General features: G+C 41.0%; 2 protein-coding genes across 2 annotated transcripts in view; one reads left to right on the top strand and one right to left on the bottom strand.

Moving 5' to 3' along the window:
• LOC308251761 (olfactory receptor 7A10-like) overlaps positions 1-13,615 on the top strand; it is a gene marked incomplete at both ends in the record, with an annotated part of 299,707 nt that overhangs the window by 26,692 nt on the left and 259,400 nt on the right. The gene's annotated exons all lie outside the window — the stretch shown is intronic.
• LOC308249723 (olfactory receptor 7A10-like) lies at positions 9,053-10,006 on the bottom strand (the record flags this gene model as incomplete). Its single annotated transcript, XM_080671473.1, has 1 exon — positions 9,053-10,006. One exon carries the CDS (start codon positions 10,004-10,006, stop codon positions 9,053-9,055), a length of 954 nt encoding a protein of 317 aa, XP_080527599.1.

A 13,615-nucleotide genomic window follows, 5' to 3' on the forward strand; every position in this document is an offset into this window, starting at 1 on the left:
TTCTAGATGTAATTTACTTATAGGATATTTTTCCTTACATGATATTACCCTACTATCCCCTTCTTTTTTGATTAATGGAGGCTTTTGTAAATTTTATAATGCAGTCTTGATAACTTTAAATTTTAATTTTTTGCACAAAAATATGACTGCTTTAGGTTCTTTGCATGTTCAGGAATTTTACCAGGAGATGAACTACCAATAGAAATTTTAGTTAACACTTTAGGAACAGCTTTTTGTCCAGTACAATTAAATTTTCTTGAATATTCACTTATTTGAATTAGCCTATTTAAATTAATCTGAAAACTTGATTATTATTTTACTCTCAAATTTAATACTCTACCAACAATCTTAGTTTACCCTGTAAATGTTAGTGGAAAGGATTATTTGCATTTTTGAGTAGGCCCTGAGCATTTCTGGTGCTAGGCTGGATTTAGATATAGGGAAGTTGCTGTCAGCCAACTCTCTGTCTGTTACCTGGGTCCCAATCTGAGCTGGGCCAAATCACAGTCTGTCACCGGTGTCCCGATCTGAGGTAGGCATGGGAAGCAAAGCAGCCATGGCAGCAGGAGACCTCCCTCAGACAGGGTGAGGGTTTAGGCCCCTGCAAGGTTGGGGGGGTCAGGGTCTGTGCCCCACCTCTGTTGACCCCCAAGTTCTCTCCTGATGGCCCCTCTGCGACTGTGCCTGTCTTAGGTTGTTCCTTCCCTGAGGAATCTTACCCGTGTCTGGCTAACCAGTCATCCTCCGGGGCCAAGCAGGGTGATGTGAGGTTCAGTTCTGTCTCCTTGGTAGCCTATGCCCCCGTGGCCTCCACGCCCAGCACCTGCCTTGGGATCCCCTGGCTTGCTGGCGGGGCCCCAGCACTGATCACATATCTTGGTGAACCCAGGTTTCTTCTCCAGGGAGGTCCCAGCTCACTCCACTGGGCGATAGACAGATCCATGGTACCAGCCACCACGAGGCTTCAAGCTCAGCATGAACAGAAAGCTCAGGCAACAGCTGAGGGCAATTGTTTGTGAGAAGAGGGTCCCTCTTGGCACAAAAGGCAAGAGGGGCAAATATAGAATGCTCAAGTACCTTCCCAGTGCCTTAATTCCTTCTGAGAGGGATTAAATTCTTTCATATCCTTTTTAAAAAATTGCTGCCAAACATTCAAAGAATTCGTTTGTAAGTTTGTTTGGGATAATTGTACAATATGCTGTTTTAAAATATCTAAAATTATAATGACATTGTAGAATAATATCATGTAAGGATATTCTTTGCTCTAGGCCATGGCAATTCAATTTCAAACTTGCTGTCAATTTCTTTTTGTAACTTTATATAAACTTTGTCAGGGAGGCAAAAACACACAAATTACTTACTTTAGTTCAAGAGGCCAAATATATTGACTTTCAATTATAATCCTTACCACTTTTGAAGGAAACTTCTTTTTGTTTCCTTCCAAAATAATTTTCGGGCTACAGAGAGTTTCATTTAAAAATCTTTGTCACATGAAACAATTTCTCTTAAGGTTATGGTAACCGCTAGTATGGATTAGATTTAATATTTTATTTTTTAAAAAAATTTTAAAAATATTTTTTAATTGTTATTTTTTACATATGTGTCCTTATTCCCCCATAACCCCCCACCCCCCACTTATGCCCCACCCCCTTGTTGTCTGTGTCCATTGATTAGGCTCATATGCATGCACACAAGTCCCTTGGTTGATCTCTCCACCTTACCCCCACCCTCCCCTATCTTCCCTGAGGTATGACGTGCTGATCGACATTTCTCAGTCTCTGGATCTGTTCTTGTTTATCAGTCTATGCCATTCATTATATTCCACAAATGAGTGAGATCATGTGATATTTATCTTTCTCTGCCTGGCTTATTTCACTTAACACGCTGTTGCGTCACACAGCTTCTGACTGCTAGCGTGGCAAGGCATCGTCAGCGTCTCCCATCTCTGGACTGTTTCTTCTCTTGTCTTCGTGGTTGGAGCAGACCTGTCAATTCCTCTCTGTTGCAGGAATCCACATGGTCTTGGAGTTGTTTTCTGAAAATATACAAACATATTCTCGACTGAAAGTTAATAAAGCAATCTTTTCTATATAATTGATTTGGGATCCTTTTTATTTTTGCCCAAACGATTTTCCTTTGTCTTATTTAGACACCATGTGTGTTTTTCATGGGTGTCTTGCTGTTAGCATTAGAAATGAAAATTAATTTTGTAAAGTAAAAATTTTCTAGATGTAATTTACTTATAGGATATTTTTCCTTACATGATATTACCCTACTATCCCCCCCTTTTTTGATTAATGGAGGCTTTTGTAAATTTTATAATGCAGTCTTGATAACTTTAAATTTTAATTTTTTGCACAAAAATATGACTGCTTTAGTTTCATTGCATGTTCAGGAATTTTACCAGGAGATGAACTACCAATAGAAATTTTAGTTAACACTTTAGGAACAGCTTTTTGTCCAGTACCAATAATTTTTCTAGAATATTCGCTTATTTCAATTAGCCAACTTAAATTAGTCTGAGAACTTGACTACTATTTTACTGTCAAATTTAATACTCTACCAACAATCTTAGTTTACCCTGTAAATATTAGTGGAAAGGATTATTTGCATTCTTGAGTAGGCCCTGAGCATTCCTGGTGCTAGGCTGGATTTAGATATAGGGCAGCTGCTGTCAGCCAAGTCTCTGTCTGTTCCCTGGGTCCCAATCTGAGCTGGGCCAAGTCACACCGTCTGTCACCTGTGTCCCGATCTGAGCTGGGCGTGGGAAGCAAAGCAGCCATGGCAGCAGGAGACCTCCCTCAGACGTGGTGAGGGTTCAGGCCCCTGCAAGGTTGCGGGGGTGAGGGTCTGTGCCCCACCTCTGATGATCTCCAAGTTCTCTCCTGATGGCCCCTCTGCGACTGTGCCTGTCTTAGGTTGTTCCTTCCCTGAGGAATCTTACCCGTGTCTGGCTAACCAGTCATCCTCCGGGGCCAAGCAGGGTGATGTGAGGTTCAGTTCTGTCTCCTTGGTAGCCTATGCCCCCGTGGCCTCCACGCCCAGCACCTGCCTTGGGATCCCCTGGCCTGCTGGCGGAGCCCCAGAACTGATCACATATCTCGGGGAACTCAGGTTTCTTCTCCAGGGAGCTATTCTGGTTTTTTGATTCTTCCTGATTGAGTTTTAGAATCTTTTCTAGGAATATGTCAATTTCATCAAGGTTGTCCAGTTTTTTGGAGTAGAATTTTTCATAGTATTATTTTACAATCTTTTGTAGGTCTGTGTGGTCGGCTGTTACTTTACCTCTTCCATTTCTGATTTTATTTTTTTGGGTCTTCTCCCTTCGTTTCTTGGTGAGCCTGGCTAGAGGTTCATCAATCTTGCTTTTCTTTGAATGAAACCAAATCTTGGTTTCATTGATTTTTTTCATATTGTATCTTGGTCTCTATCTTTTATTTTATTTATTCCTGCTCTGATCTTTATTACATCTTTGCTTCTGCTTACTGTGGGCTTTTCTGGTTGCTCTCTTTCTACATCTTTAAGTTGCAGAATTAGATAACTTATTACCATGTTTTGTTTTGTTTTGTTAGGTAGGCCTGTAGTGCTATGAATTTCCACTCAGGACTGCTTTCACTGTGTCCCTTAGATTTTGGATTGTTGTGTTTTCACTGTCATTCATTTTCTGGATGTTTTAAATTTCTTCTTTGATCTCTTTGGTAACCCAATCATTGTTTGATAGCATGCTATTCAGCCTCCAAGTGTTTGGGTTTTTGAGATTGTGTTTATTGTAGTTGATTTCAAATATTATGTCATTTGGTTTGAGAAGATGCTTGGTATGATTTCAATCTTCTTCAATTTGGAGAGACTTTGCTTGTGACCCTATATGTAGTCTATCTTTGAAAATGTCCCATATGCACTTGAGAATAATGCATATTACTTAGCTTTGGGGTGAAATGTTCTGAAGATGTCATTTAATTCCATCTGATCTAGTGAGTCATTTAAGATTGCTGGTTTTTTTTTTTCCCAGAGGATTTATCCAGTGATGTCAGTGGGGTATTAAAGTTCCCTACTTTGATTGTATTGTTGTCTATTTCACCCTTGATTTCTCCCAGAAGTTTTTTTTTCTTTTTTTAATGTATTTGGGTGCCCCTGTATTGGGTGCATATATTTTTACCAAAGTTCTGTCTTCTTGTTGTATTGATTCCTTTGGTATTATGAAGTGGCCTTCCTTATCTCTTGTTATGGCCTTCACTTTGAGGTCTATTTTGTCAAATATAAGTATTGCTACCCCAGCTATTTTTTCATTTCCATTTGCCTGAAAGATATTTTTCCATCCCTTTTCTATCAGTCTGTGTGATCCACTTGTTCTGAGGTAGGTCTCCTGCAGATGGCATATATATGGGTCATATCCATTCAGCCATTCGATGTCTTTTGATAGGAACATTCAGTCCATTTATGTTCAAGGTAATTGTTGATAGGTTCTTGTTTGTAGCCATTTTTTGTGCCTTTGTTCCTTCTTCCCTTTTTATTTCTTCTTTTTACAACAGTCCCTTCATAATTTCTTGCATTGCTGACTTGGTAGTGATAAACTTCCTTAGGCTTTTTTTTTTTTTTTTTTTTTTTAAATCTGTGAAGCTCCTGATTTCCCCTTCAACTTTGAATGATAGCCTTGCTGGATAGGGTATTCTTGGACTCAGTCCCCTGCCCTGCATCACTTTGTATACTTCCCTCTATTCCTTTCTAGCCTGATGTGTTTCTGTTGAGAAATAATTTGAAAATCTAATGGGACATCCCTTGTAGGTAACTCTCTGTTTCTCTCTTGCAGTCTTCAAGTCTCTCTCTTTGTCATTAAAGTTTGCCATTGTAATTATGATGTGTCTTGGTGTGTTTTTGGGTTCATTTTCATGGGACTCTCTGTGCTTTGTGACTTTCTTCTTCCCCAAATTAAGGAAGTTTTCTATCATCATTTCTTCAAATAAGTTTTCTAACCCTTGCTCTTCTTCTTATCATTCTCTCATCCCTATCATATATATGTTGCTTTGTTTCATGTTTTCCCAAAGCTCCCTTCAGCTCTCCTCCTGCCTTTTATTTTTTTTTCTTCAATTGCAGTTCAGGTTGGATGTTTTTTGCTGCCCTGTCTTCTAATTCATTTATTCGGTCCTCCACTTATTTTAGTCTACAGTTGAAACCTTCCACAGTGGTTTTTATTGTAGCTATATCACTCATTATTTCCTGTTGATTCAAACATTAGTTGTTGATTTTCTCATCCATCTGGTTTATGAACTGCATGACCCTATTCTGAATTCTTTTTCCGAAAAATTGCATGCCTCCATTTCATTTAATTGCTTTTCTGGTGATTCCTCCTTTTCTTTACTCTGGGGGTTGTTTTTTTGTTTCCCCATTTTTGCTCTCACTGAAAGATCTAGGTATTGAGTCACACTGGGCCTGTGACTGCAGCAGCAGCCTTGGTGGTAGGTCGCATGGTCACCAGGCCCAGAGTCAATGTATCGGTCTTGGTGGCAATTTGTGCAGTTGTGGTGCTCAGGGTTGCTGTGTAAGGCTTGGCTGTTTGCATGCACTGAAGCGGTGCCTGGGGCTAAAGCATCTGGCTGGAGCTAGAGGAGCGCATTCCAGAAATCACAGGAGCCCGCAGTCAAGGACGTTGGAGTATTATGTTTGTGGGTTCACAGCTGAGGCAGCAGGTCCCTGGCCAGAGTGGCTGTAGGGTCCTGGGTAGTGTCCAAGGGCACCCTGGGTGGAGGTTAGGCTGGGCTCTCAGTCACAGCAGCTACCCCTTTCAAGATGGTGTGGCCTCTGTGGCAGAGCCAGCTGCCCCGGGAGAGATTGCAACAGTAGCAGAGACTGCCTGGCTAGGGAAGCCTGGTCCACCAGCCCCCCAAAGTCCTGTGGAATCTGACTGCCTTTCATGCACACATACACACACCCCACACACCCACGCACTCCCATTTTTCTCCCTCACTCATTCACATGTTCTCCCTCACTGCCATCCTGCCGGCTGCCATCTTCCTTCCACAATACTATTGTCAAAGAGAAAACCACCGGCCCCAAATGGCATCACTCCAGGTAAAAACCCAGGATGCTAAATCTAGATTTCATACTGGATTTAATGGAAGTTTCAACATCTCCCAAAAGCTTAATTTTAATCAATCAGCCTCTAATTTTCTGGTCAAGGAACAGTAGTCTGTCACATGGCCCTTCCCATCCCCCACAGAAAGAAGAGGGAATCTGTATGATAGAAATCCTTCCTCCCTTCTTGGCCCCCAAATAGTCCTTTTCACTCCTGTTTTTAGTAGCTCCTTCATTCCTCCCTCTTTTCTAAAAACGTTCTTTTTTTGTACATCCCCTCTGAGCTCCCCTTTAGTTGCCAGATAGGAACTTTTATCTCTCCCTTAAAAAATTGAAACTTTGAGTCTTGCCAATAATAAGAATTATCATTAGAGATAACATTTTATGACCTACTAGAGGCCTGGTGGTTGAAATTCGTGCACTTGGTGGGGTCCCTCAGCCCGACCTGCACCCTCTCCCAGTCCGGGAGCCCTCAGGGGATGTCCAACATCCTTAGCACTGCTGTGGAGGTGGCAGAGGCTCCTGCCACTGCTGCTGTGCTAGCCAGCTGTGAGCCCAGCTTCTGGCTGAGAGGCGGGAGCCCACTGACTACCAGTGGGCAGCTCCTGCTTTGAGTGTCTTCCCCCTGGTGGTCAGTGTGTGTCATAACAACAGGTCTTTCTGCCATTCAGTCAATTTACATATTAGCATTTTATAATATAGGATACCTAGGGCAGGGCAAATTTCTAATTACTGAACATCTTTTCTTCATATTGTCTTACAATGTCCTTCCTCCCTTCTGTAGCTCCAGTTGCTTTACATCATAATGTCATATAAATGGTACCTCACTGTCTCTTTCTATCTCTGAACCTCTCATGTATGTTTCCAAGTAGATTCTGCTGTGAGATATACACTGAGTGGCCAGACTATTTTGATCTCTGAATGCATAATAATCTGGCCACTCAGTGTACTTCTCTTGAGTACCTCATTTATTTGATATCAAAGATACTATAAATCGTGCACCTGATCAGTTTTCCCCTTTGCACTGGCTGATAGAAAGTTCAGGGCAAATAGGTGGTTGATCTCCAGCAAAAGTCTAGAATACTTTTGGTACCAATTTGAGATACAAATACACTGAGTGGCCAGATTATTATGAGTTCAGAGATCATAATAATCTGGCCACTCAGTGTATACTTGATAATCAAGTTTTGCCAGTAAATATGATAGTTATGATTGTTCCCTATAAATCTCAGTCTACTGATAATGATGCAATAGGATAGGAATGCCAGGGCACTTGCCTGGTTTCTATTACTTTCTTCTGAGACCAGAGTCAATATTGTGACTAGATGGGTCCTTGTGGTCCTTATTATATTTGCCACAATTGGACCCTCAGCTAAATAAGACAATAAAACCTGGAAATTATGTATGAAATACAGTAGCATGTTGGTATCACAAGTACCCAACCAAGCTTTTTTCAAAGACATCCAACTCAGATAATCATATTGCCAGCTGTATGACACTGCTGCTACATAAGCACTCATGTTGCCACCACCCATGAAGTTCCCCTTTAATGTTAATTTGATTTGGAAGTTGAAATATATGCAATTTTATTTTTAACTAGTAGCCCACTGCATGAATTCATGCACGGGGTGATTCCCTCAGCCTGGTTGGTGATCAGTGCTGATCAGGGGCGGCTGGCCAGCCAGGTGGTGTGACTGTGGGAGGTTGGCCAGTCAGCTGGGGGGAGGGACCATGGAGGTTGCCCTTTTCGGGGGGGGGGGGGGAGACAGTAGGAGGTTGGGCAGGTGGGAAGACGTACCAAGGGAGGTTGGCCAGAAGCAGGAGGTTGGCTGTGGGAGCACACTGACCATCAGGGGGCAGCTCCTGTGTTGAACATCTGCCCCCTGTGGGCAGTGCACTTCACAGTGACTGGTTGTTCGGTCGCTCAGTTGTTCGGTCATTCGGTCATTCGGTTATTCAGTTGCTTAGGCATTTATATATATAGATTAGAAGCAATTTCAATACAAGCAAAGGAAGAAAGTTCACATTAAACAATGGATATATCTGGAGAGCAAAGTTTATTTGGAATTAAACACAGAATTTTTACACAAGATTAACATATTACAAAAATCCCCCCTAGAAAGCTAGATAAGTGACCTTATAGGTGAGCCTGCATTTTCTTCCCCTGCTCTAATTTCAACTCTTACGTTTCAAAGACAAAGTAAACCCACAAAACCTTAGCCATCCTGTCTTGGACCTTAATACAGGCAGAGCCATTCAGTCAAAGTCCATTTCCTATCTCTCTGTCTGCCTGTCTGTCTCTCTCTTTCACACAACACACACACACACACACACACACACACACACACACACACACACACACACTTAATTTCCTGTGTGGCATTTGGGCATGCTAGACCTGTGAGTAATAAAACTTACATTTTCATAGTTCCATGATGCTTGTTGCAATTGTAATAAGGACCATAAGGATCCATCTGGTCACAATATTGACTCTGGTCTGAGGAACAAGCAGTAGGATCCAAGCCAGTGCCCACGCATTCCAATCCTAGTCTATCACTATCAATAGATGGAGACTTCTAGGGAACAATCATAAAGTCTACAGTATCAGGAAGATCAGTTAAGGTACCGATGTACAAAGAATGAGGGACGGATGGTGAACACAATAACAAATTACTTACAATGATATATGTCATTTGAGAAGAAATTATTGTTAAGACATCAATGTTGCCAGTGAATTAAATGAAAACGTCCAAATATTTCTGATCAAGGTTGGGAAAAACGTTGTGAAGGTAAAAAAAGACAAAGGGAACTACTGTCCATATAACAGACAAAGCAGAAAGCTTAATAAAATGGTTACTTAAATTGTATAGAAGAGTTGAAACAAACAAAGGAAATTCAATGGCAGAATATAAGGAACAAGTCTGAAAACTACTATCTGATGAAAAAATCTCAGTTTCTGGTTTTGAGTCTTGGAGCACTTTTTCTACCTCAGGATGACTGTCTGTTTTGTACCTGCCATCCCACAGAATCTTTTCAGGGCCCTCTTTAAGTCTTTGTTTCTCAAACTGTAGATGAAGGGGTTCAGCATGGGTGTGACCACAGTGTACAACACTGAGGCTGCTGCACTTGAGTGTGAGCTTTGGGTAGCAGCAGAGCCTAGGTACACTCCTAGGACTGTACCATAAAATAAGGAGACAACTGAAAGGTGAGATGCACAGGTAGAAAATGCCTTATACTTCCCCTGAGCTGATGGGATTCCACAAATGGAGGACACTATCTTAGAGTAAGAGTAAATGATACCAGCGAGGGGACCACCACCCAGTAGTGCAGTTACAAAATACATCATGATGTTATTAAGAAAGGTGTCAGAACAGGCAAGTTGGACCATCTGATTGAGTTCACAAAAATAATGGGCTATTTCAAAGTGTGTACAGAAGGACAGCTGCAATACCATTACACTTTGTAACAGGGAATTCAGGCCACTAATGATCCAGGACACCAGAACCAGCAGTCCACAGAGCCGGGGGTTCATGATGACCATGTAGTGCAGGGGTTGGCAGATGGCTACAAAGCGGTCATAGGCCATCACGGTCAAGAGGATGTTATCCAACATTGCAAATAGTAGGAAAAAATACATCTGGGTGATGCAACGTTCATAGGTGATGACTTTGCTCTGTGTCAGGATGTTCACCAGCATCTTTGGGATGGTGGTGGAAGTTAAACAGATGTCTACCAAGGACAGGTTGGAGAGGAAGAAGTACATGGGTGTGTGAAGGTGGGAATCTGTGGTGAAGGCCAGGATGATGAGCAGGTTTCCCAACACAGTGATTAGGTACATAGAAATGAAAAGCCCAAATATGAGGGGCTGCAGTTCTGCTTCCTCTGAAAATCCCAGAAGAAGAAATTCTGAAATTGGGGTATCATTGCCTCGTCTCATGTGGTGTAGGTGACTTGTAGGAAAGAAAAAAATAGCATGATCAATTTTTAAATAAATGGCTATTACTAACATAGTTGAAATGCTACAATTATATTTTGCAGTAAAGTAATCAATATCTATTTTTTTAACATATCATCTCCTTTAAGACACACACCCAACCCATGACATTTCTGATTAGGAATTTCTGTCCTCCTCAAACCTTTTCCCCAAGGTGGTCATGGATTACATAGGTTTTTGTTTGTTTGTTTTAAAATCCTTATTATTGAGAGTATTACAGATGTCCCCCTTTTCAACCCCATTACTCCCTTTACCCGGTTCCCATCCCACTGTTTGCCTTCACCATGCTACTCTCTGTGTCCATAGGTAATGCATATATGCATATAAGTTCTTTGGTTAATCTCTTCCCTACTCTCCCCCTTCCCTCTGAGGTTCGTCAGTCTGTTCCATGTTTCCAGGCCTCTGGTTCTATTTTTTTCATCAGTTTATTTTGTTCATTAGACTCCTTGTTCATATACTTTGATTTTAGTTTCAATTATTGACACATATGTTTTTATTGCCATTCTATTTTTCACATTTTTTATCTTTTTCTCCCCCTCCTCCTCCTCCTCCTCCTCCTCCTCCTCCTCCTCCTCCTCCTCCACCTCCTCCTCCTCCTCCTTCAAGAATACCCTTCAACATTTCATGTAATACTGGTTTGGTGGTGATGAACTCCTTTAGCTTTTTCTTATATGTAAAGCTCTTTAACTGACCTTTAGTTCTAAATGGCAGCTGGGCTGGGTAGAGTATTCTTGGTTCTAGGTCCTTGATATTCATCATTTTGAATATTTCTTACCACTCGCTTCTGGCCTGCAAGTTTTCTGTTTAGAAATCAGCAGAGAGTCATATGGCTGCTCCCTTGTAGGTAACTAACTGCTTTTCTCTTGCTGCTTTTAAGATTCTCTCTTTGTCTTTTTCTAAAAAATATATTTGTATTGATTTCAGAGAGAAGGGAGGAGAGATAGATAGACACATCAATGATGAGAAAGGATCATTGATCGGCTGCCTCCTGCACACCCCTTACTGGGAATGGAGCCCTCAACCTAGGAATGTGTCCTTGAGCAGAATTGAACCTGGAACCCTTCAGTCTCGGGTCCATGCGCTATCCACTGAGCCAAATCAGTTAGGGCTACAGCGTAATAATTGTTAATATCCTCACCTGATGGTGAAGATTACAATATCCATCGGCCTATGATGATGGACAGATAATCAATATGGTGTAGTTAGAGAGCTTGGTGTACTTCCTTCTTGTTGGTAAATGAATGGTTACCACTGTGATGGGATGAGGCTGATTATTCTACATCTCAAATGTCTTTATTGCTTCCCAACACCTCGGTCTCCAATTCCACAGACATATTTCAGTTCCCTGTCATCTCTCCCTTCTAACTGGTGGGCACCCCTCTAGCCAAATGCACACACTGACAGAGAGAACTTAATGCTGATCATTGAACTCTCTGATTTAAATTCCTCCCCTAGTCATACCTCACTGGAGATAGAAGCCAAAATTCCGTAGTTTCAAATGGGAGGTTCAAGTGTCTGTGAACTTTCAGCCAGCTCCACCCTCACAGAGCCCTGTCATCCCTCACGTTGGTCTCCTAAACATTGATCCTGACTCCAGATTCACTTGACACCACAGCTTCAGGCCTCAGAACCTTTATGGGCTTGCTTTCCTCTGCTTGGGATCTCCCCACTGGTCTTTTTGGAATTTTTTACCCCCCTCCATCCTCCAAATTTCAACTCCTCTTTCAGAGAGACTGGATCCTCTCCTTCATGAACCTTTTCTTTTCCTAACATTAGCACAGGAAAAGGTCACTTTCTCTGCTCTTAATCTACATAATAGGGCACCCATGTTGAGACTTTTATTTAACTCCATGTCTTTGTTCCATGCTAGACTGTGAGTACCTGTTAGTACCATATAGCATGTTTTACAAAGTCATTCCGTCCTTCAGATAGTTTAGTGTCATTGAATTCCATGACAGGATTCTGAAGTTAGGTGTGGAGGACATGCTTGAGGAGTGTTCTCTATATTCTGAGATCAGGAGACATTAGGGTGTCAGGTTACAGTTGTAAGAATGAAATAGAATTGAATCAAGGAGGCACAAAAGAAAGTGTTAGAGTGTGTCATACACAGTGAGGGCACATACATAATCATTTCATGGTTCCCTGTGTTCACTCATGCATGCATGTGTGAGTGTGTGCACGCGCGCGTGCAAAAATGCTGGGTCACAATGTAAAAGGCATGTCTTATTTTGGGAAACAGTGAAACAAATCTGAAATTTAACACAATAAATGCAAGGACAGCTTAAAAGGCCATTTCCTGATAATGAGGGAAAAATAATAGTGAAGAGCCCAGCAGAGAGCCAGGTGCAGAGAGAAGAGGGAGCCAGCGTGGGTACTGAAGTTACCTCTGACTCAAGGGACCACACACTGACTGCTCCACTGGCCTCATCACAGCGTCCTCCCTAGCCTCTGATCTAATTGTGATTCCTGCACCTTTTCCATGTTTATTATGGTGTTTATATGGCTCAATAGCATCTTTCCTTTGCTATTTTTGGCTTTGAGTTTTGATCTCTTTTGTGACACAACTGATGGGTGGGCACTAGTCCTGGTTCTGTTCCTTGTTGACATACAAATCATTCTGAACATTTTTTATAAAATCCTGCTTATGCCACAACAATTGATCCCCTTTCTTCACATATTTACCCCTGATAATATGATATCATAGCACACTTATTTCATTGTACTGGGCCTTCTTTGTATAATGTGAGGTCAAATGAGCAGGGAGCTCGCTCACTGACTTTGTTCATTTATGTAGTTTTATTAATGTGTGTTTTTATATGAAAAAAAGTTAAGGTATGGAATATTCATAATATAAAAATGGCAGGGAAAATAAACATGGTTAAATATTGTGTATTCAAATATTGGCATTAATAAAATTGAATAAAATTGTAAAACAAAAGAAAAGCCAACCTCCCTCCCACCCCCCACAAAGCTTTGATCACATCAATATAGGCCTCCAACGCCAGAAATATGGGCAAGGGTGTGGAAATAAAAATACAAAAATATACTTTTAAAAGGCAGTGGAGTAAGCAGTATCTACAGTTATAATTTCTAACTATATAAACATAAATAGATTATGCTTAGAAACTGGATAGAAAAGATCATTAATTGAATGCAAAAGAATGTTTTTGCCAAGGTGAAAAATGTAGAACTATTTACTTTTTTTTTTAACTATCACAATATATGTTTAATTACTACTTTTAAACTAAAAAAAAAACCAAAAACCAACTACCAAGAAAATTTCAGTAAGACTTTCTATTCTAAATATTGCAATATCTTGTCTAAGTTCTAAAAACAATAGAAGGTTTAGAACACAAACAGGAAAAGCAAGGCTGGCTAGTCCTTGGGAATGACTGTTCAGGATGATACAATTACTTCACAATGACAGAAGCTTAACCTTTCTTACAATTTGTTTTAACATGATTTTGCCACAAATAGAAATGAATGACTTAGGTTTTGGAAGGTGAAAGAAAACACTGACTAAAGGTAAGCACATGATGCTACATAACTGAG

This window comes from Plecotus auritus, assembly GCF_963455305.1.
Source record: "Plecotus auritus genome assembly, chromosome: 6".
NCBI classification, from domain to species: domain Eukaryota; kingdom Metazoa; phylum Chordata; class Mammalia; order Chiroptera; family Vespertilionidae; genus Plecotus; species Plecotus auritus.